The sequence below is a fragment of the Pseudopodoces humilis genome, chromosome 2 (genome assembly GCF_049639895.1).
Source record: "Pseudopodoces humilis isolate 2021_Gansu_Grassland_sample_001 chromosome 2, ASM4963989v1, whole genome shotgun sequence".
NCBI classification, from domain to species: Eukaryota; Metazoa; Chordata; class Aves; order Passeriformes; family Paridae; genus Pseudopodoces; species Pseudopodoces humilis.
In genome coordinates, this window is record NC_142201.1 from 109,279,401 (window position 1) to 109,293,597 (window position 14,197).

General features: G+C 42.2%; 1 protein-coding gene across 2 annotated transcripts; it reads left to right on the plus strand.

Moving 5' to 3' along the window:
- The first annotated feature begins 4,761 nt into the window (after positions 1-4,761).
- Positions 4,762-14,139, plus strand: PDZK1 (PDZ domain containing 1). 2 transcript variants are annotated; one of them, XM_088051653.1, is made up of 9 exons: positions 4,762-4,814; positions 6,560-6,796; positions 7,102-7,354; positions 8,385-8,521; positions 9,722-9,917; positions 10,150-10,346; positions 10,794-10,988; positions 11,751-11,917; positions 12,979-14,139. In XM_088051653.1, exons 2-9 carry the CDS (start codon positions 6,587-6,589, stop codon positions 13,211-13,213), a joined length of 1,590 nt encoding a protein of 529 aa, XP_087907779.1. In that variant the 5' UTR covers positions 4,762-4,814; positions 6,560-6,586; the 3' UTR covers positions 13,214-14,139. The 2 variants fall into 2 exon arrangements, with proteins under 2 accessions (XP_087907779.1, XP_005524254.2); XM_005524197.3 differs by having other exon boundaries at positions 11,751-12,044; positions 12,979-13,190.
- Positions 14,140-14,197: the final 58 nt, after the last annotated feature.

The window sequence follows — 14,197 nt, forward strand, 5'->3', positions numbered from 1 at the left end:
TCCTGCATGTCCAGAGAGTACCAAATGATAGAGAAATTGAAAGGCAAAACTGAACACATCCAGAAAATGTCCAGTGGGATGAGCTGGAATGAAAAGTCTTCTCAAGGTACCAGGGACAGCAGGAAGAGGATAATTCCAAAGGCATTTCCATTTAAGCAGCATTAATCACACCAACATCAGCTCCAGTTACCCAAACAGTGCTGCAGACAGCCTGACTGCTGTGCATGCATGTGAATATATCCACGTGTGTACTGCCATTTACTAGAACAAACAGGTAGCTCCACCAAAAAAGTCTATTTAGCTTGCAGAAGTCCTCATTTTTAAGACCTTTGAATTATTGCTGCACCAGAAATTTCAAGATCTTTTAACACTGATTTCAGTCTGACAAGTGCCAAAAAGAGGACCTCATTGTTACTTCAGTAATAAATTCTGCACCTAAAAGCCCAAATTCAGGATCATTCAGAACATGAAAGAGGAGAGTATTGTTCAGAGTTTATATTCTCCAGTAAAAAGGGCACTAGGGAAGACAATTCAATATTTAAAGCACAAAGAGAAAAGCCTGGGACAAGAGGAATGCCACTGTAGTTCCTTACTGACAGGTCCAGGGGATAGAAAACCTCTTTTTGCTGCAAACACAGGGATAGCAAATGATCTTTTTTCCTCTCCTACTTTTTAGGGAGATATAAGCCCAAAATGCTCAAAGGAGAGGTATTCTCCCCCTCCTTGAGGATCCTGCAAACCAAGAGAATTGCAACATTTGCTTCCCCTCTTTTTTTTTTTTTTTCTCTGATTCTCTTTACCATGTTGGAAGCATGTGGTCACCAGAAGAGAAAGAATTCATTATCACTTGGCTTTGTACAGGATGACTGATGAATATTCATTTGGTAGCTCAGATGGACTTTGCTTCATGATTAAGGAGGACTTCAGTGAACCAAATACTTCTATTACCAAATCACATGGTGCTTTATACAACACTCGCCAGACTAAAGTGGAAAAACCATCACTGGCAAAAGAAGGGGCAAAGGGAAAGGGCTGCAGTGATTTTGAAAGGCTTAAATACAGGAACAAATAGAGTATGCTTCCAAATATTTGACAATGAATTTTCATTAATTGCTTTGCTATGAATCCAAGAAAAGGATAGTACTGCCAGGAGAGAAGTGAGCCTGTCTACAGTAAGCCAAGAGTAAGCAAGTCTACAAGTCTACAGTAAGGAATAGGTGAACAAGCACTGTTTGGAAATCCTAATTGCATCAATTTCTAAGGGATGTACATGCTCCCAGGCAAGAAGGTGAGTCACCATCATAAAGAAGGAACATTTTTACAAAAGAATAGCCACATAAACCTTTTGTGAACAGAACAATGCTGGCAGTGTTACAGATCATTTGGGCACAACTGTATTTTCAGAACCAAACATATGAAGAATATTCATTCAATTTTAGGGCTAGACTCCTTATAAAATTGTGTTAATAACAAAAGGCACCTTTTAGTTGATTGAACCTTGTAAATTTACACTCATATTAAAGACATTAAAGATATGCCTTAGCTGTGAATTAACTAAAGTCAGAGATCCCAGCAAGTACCAAAATTAAGAACAAAGGTGCTTCCCTCCATTCACCCAAAACACTGAGGAAACAATGTGAACACTTATAACTACTAGAAAATGCTTATTTCTGATCATTTTTTGGTAACACAGGTGACTTTCACAAAAATTTGTCTAACCAAACATCAGGAAAGCTTTGTCAAAAAGAATTACGGGAAATACTTTGCAAATGTTGTCCCACAGAATAACGCCAACACAAGAAACAAAGGTTCATGTATTACTACAACCAGGCTACAGTTGGAAAGGGACATAATTTGGAGAAAGGAAACCCCCTAAGTCGAGTCCCTGTGCTAATAGAACCACACCACCTAAGTCACTGTTGCCAGCCCCTGCAATATAGGAATATTGTAAATGAAGACTTTTTTTTTTTCAGATTTTACCACTTTACACAGTAGTAAAGTAAGCTATCTTCTCTTTTTATTTTTTTAGTTATCTTCCTCATTTTTGTAGCTGTATGAATATGCTTGAGAACACTCCTGCAAAAGGCTCAAGAGCCAGAAAAGGAGACATTATAAACTGCCTTTACTTATCAATTCTCAAATAATTTTCATTCTACTGGTAGAAGGATAGGAGAATCTTTGAATTTCTGCACTTCATTAACATTTTGCATTCATGTAGAAGCTTTTTGGAAAAATCCTGTCGGGACCCAAAATTACCTCACCTGACTATCGCAGTGGCACTACAATGAAAAAATAAATCCTGATTCAGGTGCTGTTTCCTTGTATGCTGACCTGAGATCCTTGTAGAGCTCCCATCTGCACTGTGCTTGGCTGATGAGGCACTCTGATGTTCTTCATCACTCAGTCTGTCTGACTTGTGTGAAAGGCTGAAAGCAGAGGTCAGGGCAGGTTTGACTTGTCTGGTTCTTACAACATCAGGGCTTGCTTACTTCACTTTGTAGGTTTGAAGTTGTACCAAAAGGAGCAACTCCAAGCCACAACAGCTTGCAAATCCACTTAGAATAAGTGGATTACAATAAGGCTTTTACAACATCAGTGACTGTCATGTTGCAACACATTTGGGTTATGATCATTTCTATTACCTTCCCTTTGAATTAAACAGAGCAGACAGCTGGGAAAAACACAGGTATTACTTCTAATAATCCAATTCCCCAGCAAGTCAATGAAAGAAATAAGTAGTTTTAAAGCTTTTTAAAACTGAATTAGATTTTTTAACAAGAAGTTCACACGGTCAGTTCAGTAATTACCTTGGTATTCTGAGATCTCAAATTTAGAGGTTTCCACCTGCATTACAATCACCATCATGTCAGCCCATGTCTGTAACTATATCCCGCACATGTTCATGGATAAGACATGCCCTTGTGACAGACTGACCCCAATCAACAGCCAAACACCCACCCTGACTCCCTCCCAGTCCTTTGACAAAATAAAAGAAAGGCTAGACTTGTGCACTGAGATAAGGATACTGCGAAAGGGAAAGGAAAGCTGCACATGCAAGTAAAGAAAAATGGGAGTTCATTCCCTGGTTCTCATCAACAGGCAGATCTCTAGCTACCTTTGTGGGAAGCTACACCTCAACACGCACAACAGCTGCTTGGGAAGACCACCATAACCACAAACAACTGCCCTTCCTCCTCCTTTTACCAAGCTTTTAATGCTGAGCACGACGTCAAATGGTGTGGAATATGGAATGTCCCTTTGGTCAGTTCAGGTCAGCTGTCACCACTCTGTCCCCTCCCTATAGCCTGAGAGGAGTGAAGGGGAGAAAAGCCACGAGAGAAAGGAAATACTATTCCACAGCAGCCAAAAAAGTGGTGTAGCATCAACACTTAGCCACAGATGCAAAACACAGCAAGACAAAGACTGCAGGGAGAAAGTTAACTCCATCCCAGCCAGACACAGTACAATCTCAACCCCTTATTCCACACCATTCATATCAGTTGTGATCTGAGATGTCAAAGTATACTCTGTCCCACTCATACATTGCTTCATTTCTATACCCTACACAAACCTTTTCATTCCATCTATTTGTCTTTTCTGAAATTGCTTCTTACCAACACTTACAACTTATGCTACGTACCTAAACCATCTATACATCCAACAGTCAGGTTTATACATCTTCTATAACCATTATACCTTGTCCCTCGACATATATACAGATATTATTCCCCCATTCCATGCCCTCCCTCCCCCAAATTTCTGTAAGAACAGTCAATTACTTTGGCCCTCACTCAGGACAGCACCACGTTGGATTGTTTAGCAACAGGACCACTTGGGGTGGGTCAGCACTGCACTCATGTGGTTCCTGGCGGGGCTCATTCTCTGTTGGTTCAGATGATTCCTGCTGTATTCTTTCCTATATCATGCAAGTCAAATAATGGATTCTTTTCCTCCAGGGATAAATCTCCTTGAGGTACACAGCAGATTTCCACTTTCTCCTGCACCGAGTGCACCTGGATCCCTGAGCAAAGTCAATCCCACAAATGTACTTTCCTTTCCCCAAAGCCACACTGCTTTCCCCAGTGCACCTACAGTGTAGCCAGTTTGCCATGCCTCACCATATTGACATCACAGACACCTCCCTCCATCTGCTCCAGGGAGATTTTACCTACTTGGGTCACTTGATTGCAGGGCATGTTTCACATGTGTAATGGCCTCAACCATTAGGGCCTACCCCTCAATCACAAACCCACTTTTTTCAACCCATCTCTCCCTGTTATGGCCCTTATCTTGAATTATTCAAGCTTTTTCATCCTATTTTCTCCCCATGTCCTGTAGAGGAAGGGGGTGAAAGTGGCTCAGTGGGCATCTGGCTGCTGGTCAAGGTTAACCTGCCACAGTCCTTTTCTTTTTTTCAGCCAAGAGTGGGCATAAAGATTTTAGCCAGTAACTTCCTAACCTGCAAGCAAATGCTGCTGGCCCAGGCCAATCCAACACAACCCAAACCTGCTCTCTTTAAGACATTTCTCAGAGCAAAGGTCAGGCTTGCCTCAGATAACCTCCTTGAGTGAGTTTTGAGTATAATATCAGTAGGACAAAATACAAAGCTGATGAGAATTGCACGTGATTAGCACTTCTACCCACAAGGACAAGACAACCTATCAAGGTATCACACATTCAGTGAAACTTGGTTAAATAAATCACCTTTTAAATCAACCTTTGCCCAATCAAAGTCCAGCCTTACTTATACGTACAGCCACAGGAGGAACAGCAAAAGAGAACTCCAGTGAAGGCTGCTCTACATAGATATACAGGTAAGAAATTCCTTTTTTCCTAATCCTTTTTCCCTTTGAAAACTCCTTTTTGCAATACAAATAATTTTGCACGGATTAAAAGGTGTCGTATGCAGTGTATTGTAACCTTCTCTCCACTTCTAAATATGAAGAAATAATTTTTCCTATAGAAGCCTACTGTTTCTCCAGCTCTGTGTAGTACTGGTTTTGCACGTCAATTTCTGGAATTATCACAGATTCCCAGTGTTAGTCAAGAAAAGCTGCTTTGACTTGTACTTGCAACTGATAGAGTTTGATGTGCTCTAAACCATGTTCAAATAACAGGGAACTTCATCCCTTTATTAGTTAATGTCAGTGCAACACACAGAGACACAAAAATGCTCAAGGCACCTGACCATGGGCTACAAGTGGATCACGATCTGCAGGCTGCATATCCTTGCAAGCTGAAATTCCCGTGTTCTCCAGCTCCAGTGACATCTGTGCCAAACTCACACCACACATCCATGCTGTTCTCTGTGCTGCCCAAGTGACAAAACAGCGCAGCTTCAGCCCCCATAGCAAAGAGCCTGCAGCATGAGTAGCCACAGCTGTGGCTCTGCACGAAGTTACTCTCACAGAAGGATTTGACTGCCAGCAGATCTAAAGAACTGACTTCTGTCAGTAAAGAGACAGAAAAAAAAGTCGTTCCAGTAAAATAATAACCAAGGTTGCTAATTACCTGGATTTTCCAACTGGATGAATTTGTCTTCTTTTGTCTCATTCTCCCATCTTCATGGATCTTTGGCAGGACATCTTGGGAGAGGTTCCCTGGTCCCACCTGTTATTTACCTTCCATATGTGGTATTCCTGCATGACAAGCTTCACCAAAACCAGGTTTTCTTTACATCACAGAGTAGTTTAGGTAGGAAGGGACTTTTAGAGATTGCCTGGTGCAATGTCCCATAGAAAAGAGGGCCACCTTAGATCAGGTTGCTCAGGGCCCAATCCAGGTATCTGCAAGGACAGAGATTTCACAGCCTCTCTGGGCACTTCTAGTCGTATCTGACTGCCCTCAAGTAGAAAAGAGGTCCTTATGGATGTCTGGTTGGAATTTCCCTCACTGTGCTGCAGCCTGTGTCTGTTGCCTCTCATCCTCCCACTGTTAATTTCTAAGAGTCCAGTTCTATTATGACACACAATCCAGTTAGGCAGTGGGAAGATATCAATAAGATCTTCCCTTTACTTTTTCTTCCCAATACTGAACAAATCCAGCTCTCTCAGCCTCCTTTAATACATGCTTCAGAACCAAAACCCCTCTGTGAACTAGCTCCATTATGTCAATTACTTGGGGAGATCAAAACTGGGGACAGTACTCACACATGGTCCCCCATGAGTCAAAGGGAGGGGAAGAATCCCTTCACTCCAGTTACAGTCCCTTTTCCCAAAACCTCATTTCCTCTGTAAGACTGAATCCTGGTATTACACCAGCTCCTCAATCTTTATTGTGTTTTCACAGGCAGACTTTTCTTATTTCAGTTCTGCATTTTGCTTAATGTCATTTGCAATACAGAGACATAAAAAGCAAGGAGGGTCAGGAAAAAGGGTTTGGTTTCTTCTCCCTAGCCTTGTCAACTAAATTCAGCTTTGCACAGCTGGATTTCCTCGGGCCAAAAAAAACCAAGAACTGCACACCAAAAAAAAATCACCCCAAGAATTCTGAAGCAAACCCTCTTAACATGTAATTAGAGGGAATATACCCTAGGTAAGTTTACTGTTCTTACTCACAGGTATTTTTTCCATCCTGTCTGGAAGAGATGACTTCTGCTCTGCAGCCCCGAGAGTGCAGAGTGACCAAGAAGCCCCAAAAGACATACGGCTTCTTCCTGCGTGTTGAGCAGGACACCGCAGGGCACATCATCCGCAACGTGGGACAGCACAGCCCAGCCGAAAGGGCTGGCCTGAGGGATGGAGACAGAGTGCTCAGGGTTAACGGTGTCTTCGTGGACAAGGAGAAACATGCACAGGTACACATCTGTTCAGTCTGGGATCCACACCAAGCCCCCACTACCCAGGCCCACGGCTGCTGTGTGAAGCTTTTTCTTCCCGTTTTTACGGCTAGGAAATCCAGGAGCAGAGTCAGCTGCTCTGAGTTGAGCATCCTGCATCATTCCCTACCCACCACAGGCATAGAATGTCTTTGGGGAGGCACCCCAAAGTGCATGAGCAGGGGGTGAGACAACACGGACTGTGGACTGTGCAGCTTTTCCTGGGGAAAGCTTTTAGCTCCATCACTTAAGTGCCTGCTTCCATTTCCCCTTGTCCATTACAGGTGGTGGAGATGGTCAAAAACAGCGGGAATTCCGTTGTACTCCTTGTTCTGGATGCCGCATCCTATGAAAAGGCACAAAAGGAGGGAGTGAACTTGGAAGAGCTGGGTCAAAAGCCATCCACAGGACAACAGCAGGAGCAGCAGAGCCCACCATCCACAGCCAACAGAGGAACTACTGCAGTTCCACAGCCCTGGTTCTGCTACCTAGTGAAGGAGGAGAGGGGCTATGGCTTCTCCCTGAAAAGCACAGAAGGTGAGAGCCTGGAGAGAAGGAACTGGAGATATATATACACACATATATATATGTATATGTATAAGTATATATTTGGCAGTTGGGACAGAGGCAACCACAGTTAACACGTGGGGGCTAATGGGGACACACCAACTGTTCCTGCTAACAGAAAGAATGTGAGAAGTAGCAGGATGAGTTCAGATCCATCTCCAGTACATTTCTGTACAGCATATGCAGCGCAAGGTTTTCTGAGGACCATGCTTCTCATGGGGTGGAAAACAGATGAAAAAAAAAAAAAAAGAGAGAGGGAAAAATAATGAGTTATTTTCTGCTTGTTATTTAAGCCCACTTAACAAAACCAAATTTACAGTCCCTTCTCAAACACTAGATATACCCTCAATGTGCTATGTTTAGTCCTGATCCATACCTCAAAATCACCTCAGGAATCAGCACATGAGGTTCTAGACAGCTGTAAGAAACACTTTCTCCGATTTCTAAGTTAATTCATTTCAAAATAAAAGGATTTTGAACCTTTTCCATATATGCCTTTTTTCCAAGGCCAGTCAACGGAAGAGGGAGGTCTTCTGGAAAGCACCACCTCTAAAGAGCCCTCTAAAGGACATTCTGGAATACAATTTAATTGAAGGACCAAACATAGAAGGCTTCCAAACACAGGAAATAATGAAATGTATTAAACAACAATAAAAGCAGCTTCTCTTTTCACAATGATGCGGGGAGAGGAGGGTAGGAGGGAGCAGGAATCAAATCCCTTTCAGCTATGTTAATCAGCCCCTTTGCACTCCTGGTAAGGAAATAAACACCAGTTTGAGTTGCAGATAGTGAACAAATAGCTCCCTCCACCACTGAAGTGATTTTTCCAGGCCAGAGTAAGAGACAGAGGAGTGTCTGTGTAGGTTTGTGGTGCTCCTGTAATCTGCATGCAAGCAGAGGCCAGGAGTCTCTGAGGACATCAGTGCTGAGTTTCCTTAACCACTATATTCAGGCCTGTTGCAGTGACTTACCCTGTGTAATGAGTTCTCATTTATTTTAGGACAGAAGGGCTTGTTCATAGTAGAGCTTTCATCACAAGGAGCAGCTGCAAAGGCTGGTGTCCAAAATAACGATCGCCTGATTGAAATCAATGGAAAAAATGTGGAAAATGACACACACGAAGAAGTGGTAGAAAAGGTAATGATTTATCTTCTCTTCTGGCCTACTTTCACAGCAACCTATCAGGGTTACTGAGGAGGCCAGGCTGCCTGATTTAAACACTTCACAGTAAATCCTGGGAGCTGCTGTTCACGTACCATCAACACATCAGCGTAGCCCTCTGCGCTGGCTCTGTTATCAAGCAGCCTCTTGAACAGCCTCTCAATGAACACTGCCATCAAGACAGGCCAAAGAATTTTACATAACACAAGTATACTGCTGCCAGGAACCCTTTTAAATAAATTCATACCCTAGAAGTCCTGGAAATGCTTCTAATGGCAGGAGGGCAAGTCATCAAATGTGGTTTCCAGGGCAGGAAGAGGGAAGCCTCTGATGATACAGTCAGCATACAGCAGGGAAGATTTCATGATTTTAGACAGTAGTCCCTTTCTCCTGTGAAGAAGCCTGAAACTCATGAACATTACTGTGCAAGTAATTTCACTAACTGGCTGCAAGGAACGTTGCTAATGAGGCTTCCAGCTTTCTGCTGTTGGCACTGCTAAAACACAGCTGGAGCTGAAGAGATTTCAGAGAGCCATGAGGCTCCAGCATTCCAGCAGCATTCAGTGCACACCACTAACTATGGAATAATGCAACACCTGTGCTTTGTTGAGCTATTGCAACACCAGCAGCAGAGTGACACTGGTTAAGATGAGTAAAAAAGAGCACCCATTAGAGGAGAAAGGACTAAGAGAAAGACAGATTTGGAGAGGCTGAACAGACAGAAAGAAACCCCTCACCTCAGAATGAGTAATACAGGGAGACAGAAGAGGCTCAAGAATGACAGAAACTTGACTCCTGGCACTGTAATCTAAAATAGTGGTACAGATGGCACAGTAAGTCTATACTGTAGAGTTCCACACCAAATACTATCTACTCAGGCTCCTTGGATTCTACAGCACTCTATGCCACCCCCATGGCCCTTCACAGGTAACTCCCACCAGGTCAGACACACAGTATGGAATATGGAAAATTGCCTCATATATTACATGCCCCTGATTTTGTTGTGGTCTAAATTTCTTACTGGAGGGGGGAAAAGAAAAATCAATCTATAGTAGCATGGCCTGGAATAACAGCACCCAGACTCCGCTATGTATCAGTACACCAGTTACCAAATATCCACAATTCCCACATGCTGTTGAAGGGGTGACATCTGAGACTGTACATGTGCTGTCACAGGTAAAGAAGTCTGAAAATCATGTTATGTTTCTACTTTCAAATGAAGAAACAGACCGCTATTTCACAAGCCAGAGGATGGCACTGAGCAAAGAGAACGCCAGCCTAAGGTTGCTTCCCCTCAAACCACGACTAATTGAGATCCAGAAAGGAAAAAGTGGTTATGGATTTTATCTACGGATGGAACAAAATACTGGTGGTAAGATCCAAGTTAACACACAGACCATGACACGTGCTGCACCATATCTTCCTATATGATGTTTACAGCCCTCATTCTCTTTGGCTTCTTACTGGTCATCTGGAAATGCTCAGGGAAAACAGCCTCAACCTGAAGTGCAATTTTGACCATTTACCTTTGCCATGCTTTTTAATGTCTTTAAAACTCACCAAGCTCTGCCTTCACAGCAATCTTTCTCCCCTTTTTATCTTAGAGCATGTAATCAAAGATGTTAATTCTGGAAGCCCAGCAGCCATGGCTGGTCTAAAGGACAATGACATTTTAGTGGCTGTCAATGGTGAGCGCGTGGATGGGCTGGATCATGAAAGCGTAGTGGGAAAAATTAAACAGTCTGAGGAAAGAACCTCCCTGTTGGTGGTGGATAAGGAAACTGACAGCATGTACAAACTGGTAAGAAAACGCAAACTACTGCTAGGAACTGATAATTTATCACAATGAAATAGCCAATCTGCTCTGACGCTTTTTCAACTTGCAGGAAATATCCAAGAGACACCTGTATTCCAGCAACTCCATTTACACTTGTACAGGAAGCCACTAAATACCCAAATGTTTGGCCTCTTCCTCATTTTTATAGACACTATTGGAACTATTCTAAATTCAAACACATCACAAGGTTAAGGTTTGCCGTCAAATTCAGAGCTACATGACTATGTAACCATTTATGAATTACAAAGTTCCCTCCTCACATAGATCAACACTGTAGTTTTCCACTCGGAATAAGGAAGAACTGTTCACTGCAGCTAAAGTCAGAGTCCTTAACAAAGTTTCAAACAAAATATGTTGAGCAGGAGAGCCTGAAAGATTTCACAACAGAAGTATTTTTGTCACTTTTTTCAGGCTCAAGTTTCCCCTTTCTCATACTACTACAAAGCACAGGATTCAACCCCATCTAAAACAGAGGAAAGAGTGGAGTTGCACACTGAGCAGAAAGTGAACCACAAGCCAAGGATCTGCAAAATGGTGAAAGGACCTAATGGATTTGGCTTCAGTTTAAACATGATCAAGAATAAACCTGGATTGTTCATCACTGAGGTATTATTGAAGAATGAGGAGCAAGAAGCTCAAGTAGTCTATTGGGCAGCTTCCTCCTCTCCATCCTGCAAACAAATGCAAGAAAAGCCCCAAGTCTTTTCCAATGTTCTCAGATCAGAGCTAGAGTTGCTTAAGTCAGACTGACATTGTTGATCCAAGATAAAAAATGAGCACCAGAAAACATTCCTTCTTCTGTTAGACATCTAGAGGGAAGGAGAATTCAGCGTTTGCAGAATTTTTGAATTTATTCATGAGTCTGGCACACTAAAATTAGTATTTTAGACAGAATTGGTTTTTAAGGTAGAACGGATTAATTACAGGAGAGACACCTTTGCTCTACTTCTCTGAATTCCACAGCTGGTAAAAGCCAAACTCCTGTCCCAAATTATACCTGTAACTTCAGCTTTCTTGAGAGGAGGGGTTCCACTCATTACTAAGGGATTTGTGAATGGTACTAAACTTGGAAGTTATTGGATAGAGACCTCCAAATAGTTAGAAAACTGTTTTTCTACCTGTGTTTGTGTTTCTACCATGCCACATTCCTATAAGTCTATCAAGATCAAGAAGCATCTTAAAATCTCAAACTGATGGGTTCCATGTTTATTACATCTGGGCCCATTGCCCATCCCAATTCCTTCCTGCCCCATGGATGTCCCCTTCCCCATGCTTATTTCACCATCCTCTAGGGAAAGCAGAAACACAGCTGTGAATGAATCTTTCCAAGTTTTATGCCAATATCCTGCTTTGAACTCCCCTCTGCAGGTACAAAGCCAAGGACCAGCTGGTGGAGCAGGTGTGGAAAACAACGACTTCTTGGTGGAAGTGAACGGAGTGAACGTGACCAACGAATCCTATGACAAAGTGGTGGCAAGGATCCAAAGCACTGGGGACAGACTGACACTGCTGGTGTGCAGCAAAGATGCCTACAGGTACTTCCGAGGCCAAAACATTCCCATCACAGCCTCCATGGCAGAGTCAGACACTTCTGAGCCTCCTGCTCACACAGAAAACCATCCATCAGAGCCAGAGAGGAACTCACCTGAGCCAAGGGAAAGGGTGAGTAATCCTGCATAAGGCAGATGCTGAGGGATCACACAGGGCATAGGAAAAGAACTTTTTTTTCAGGTATTCTGTTTTCCAGAGCTAGGATTGTTAAATTCAGCCTGGATTTTTGCAAGTTACTGAAAGGAAAGCTGTTATCACAACTCTTCCCCGCACGTAATACAAGTGAGCATCTTTAATGCAAGATTAAATCACACAAAGAACGCAGATACAAGAGATTTTATGGAAAAAGTATAATCCACATATAGTAATCCCAATGATGGGAAACAGGCAATAAAATTGTGGAAGTGACAGGAAAAGTGCTTAAATACACAGAAAACATAAGATTTGTGAAAACCATATAAAATATTTCAAAATGGATCATTTTGAAGAAAGAACAGCAATTGAGAGGTTATGATGACATTTTCTAGGCAATGTGCTGATTTGAAATTATTTTACTCACTTCATGCCACTAGAAAGAATCTGAAGCATGACTAAAGTCAGAGAAGGTATTCCTTCTTGAAACACTTTTAACCCTCTGTATGGTCAGCCTTTAATATTAAAATGTTTATTTTCTGATCATGCAAAAGAGACAGACAAGGTAAGACCAATAGTGTTTCCCATTTATTTTTCATTAGCCTTGTCTGCAAGTTTTTTTCAAGAATGTCTTTGTTCCCCAAGCTGCATTTTGCTGTAGTTAGCACTACTTTTGTGTTCAAATTGAGCAGATATGGGAATTCAACAACAGAAACCCTCTATTGAACAAATTTCTCTCAAAATGTACTTCACCAAAAAAACCCTTCAACAACAAAAATGGTATTTGTTGGTTCATTCTGCCATCTAAACAAGTGTGTTGATTAGTGCAGATGAAAACAGGAGTCTGCAACAGTGCAGACTATCAAACATGTTTACAAACTGAAAATAATCACAATTTGTTACTCCTCTGCAGGCAGACTCATCCTCCTCCTCACAATCAGCTGCCTCCACGAGAGCCGACGGCGACAACAGTGATGACACAAAGTTGTGAGGAGACAAAACTATGCCAACAACAACAACAAAGAAATGTGCCAAATCTTTTCTTCAGTTCTTCTTTGCTATTCCACCTCTCAGAACTTGGCTGTTCCAAGGAGTGCCAGGGCCACAAAGGACTGCAAACTCTTGCTGCAATAAACACTTCAGTGTAACTTCCACCCATTTAACACTGCAATTGGGCTCCACTGGCACAATTTCTGCCTTGTGAAGTGGGCACTCAGTCACTCATTTCTGGAAAGGCCTAAAGAACTTTATAACTTTATAAATTTAGGCAACTTTATAATTAAGTGTCCTGCAGCAGAAGCTGGCAATGTTTTATAGATTTGTGTCTTAGCCTGTTATGGATAAGCTCTTAATAAAGAGAAATTGATTTCTGCCCATCTCCCAGGAAAGTCAGCTCTCCCCCTAATCCAAGTCCATCACCTCAATCTCTGTGGCATCTCTTTGCTTACACCAGTACAGCTGCTCTGAAATGGCGTAAGCCCAGGTACTCTGTGCGTTATGATCCTTCTTCCTGCTAACACTGCAGAAATTTCATTCAAAGCATCAGGCTAACTTTCTAATTCACAGCTCAAGATGTTTAATCACTATTCTGTCTCCTCTGCATCCAGCTGTGGATTACAATAGTATATGTAATGCAGTCATGCACGTTTGTCTAACCCCAAGTCACCACCACATTGTCTTGAATGTGACATAAATGGTTCTGTAATACTGCTGCTGTGCACTTTGCCTCCTTGATGTACACCAAAGGCAATACAGAAATAAATTGTTTAAAGTGGTTATTTTCCCCTCTCCAAGTCTTACTCTCACCAGCTACAATTTATGTTCCAGAACAATTATAAAACAAAGACTCAGAGCGCGGTCATGGGAACCTAAAAGTTTTAAGTCACAGGAATAAAATTTTTAACATACAATGTAAACAAGGCATGGAAGTGGTCTTTGACTTAACATTGAACTCTAGCAAAGAGGACCCCAAAACCTCAGTTCCACTTATGCAGAGAGAGAAAATAAAGTTGACACTCATTAAGAGAAAGCAAATCTCCAGCTCCTGAGGATACTAGGTACTAGTGATACACACTAGCACACATTACATACAGAAAGGGAGTTCTCTCCACTCCTGCCAGACAGCAAATCCT

Coding starts and splice junctions, on each gene's coding strand:
- PDZK1 (XM_088051653.1), top strand. CDS start 6,587: ATGACTTCTGCTCTGCAGCCCCGAGAGTGCAGAGTGACCAAGAAGCCC. Junction 10,989..11,750: donor CTGGATTGTTCATCACTGAG/GTATTATTGAAG, acceptor TCCCCTCTGCAG/GTACAAAGCCAAGGACCAGC. Junction 11,918..12,978: donor TGCAGCAAAGATGCCTACAG/GTACTTCCGAGG, acceptor ACTCCTCTGCAG/GCAGACTCATCCTCCTCCTC.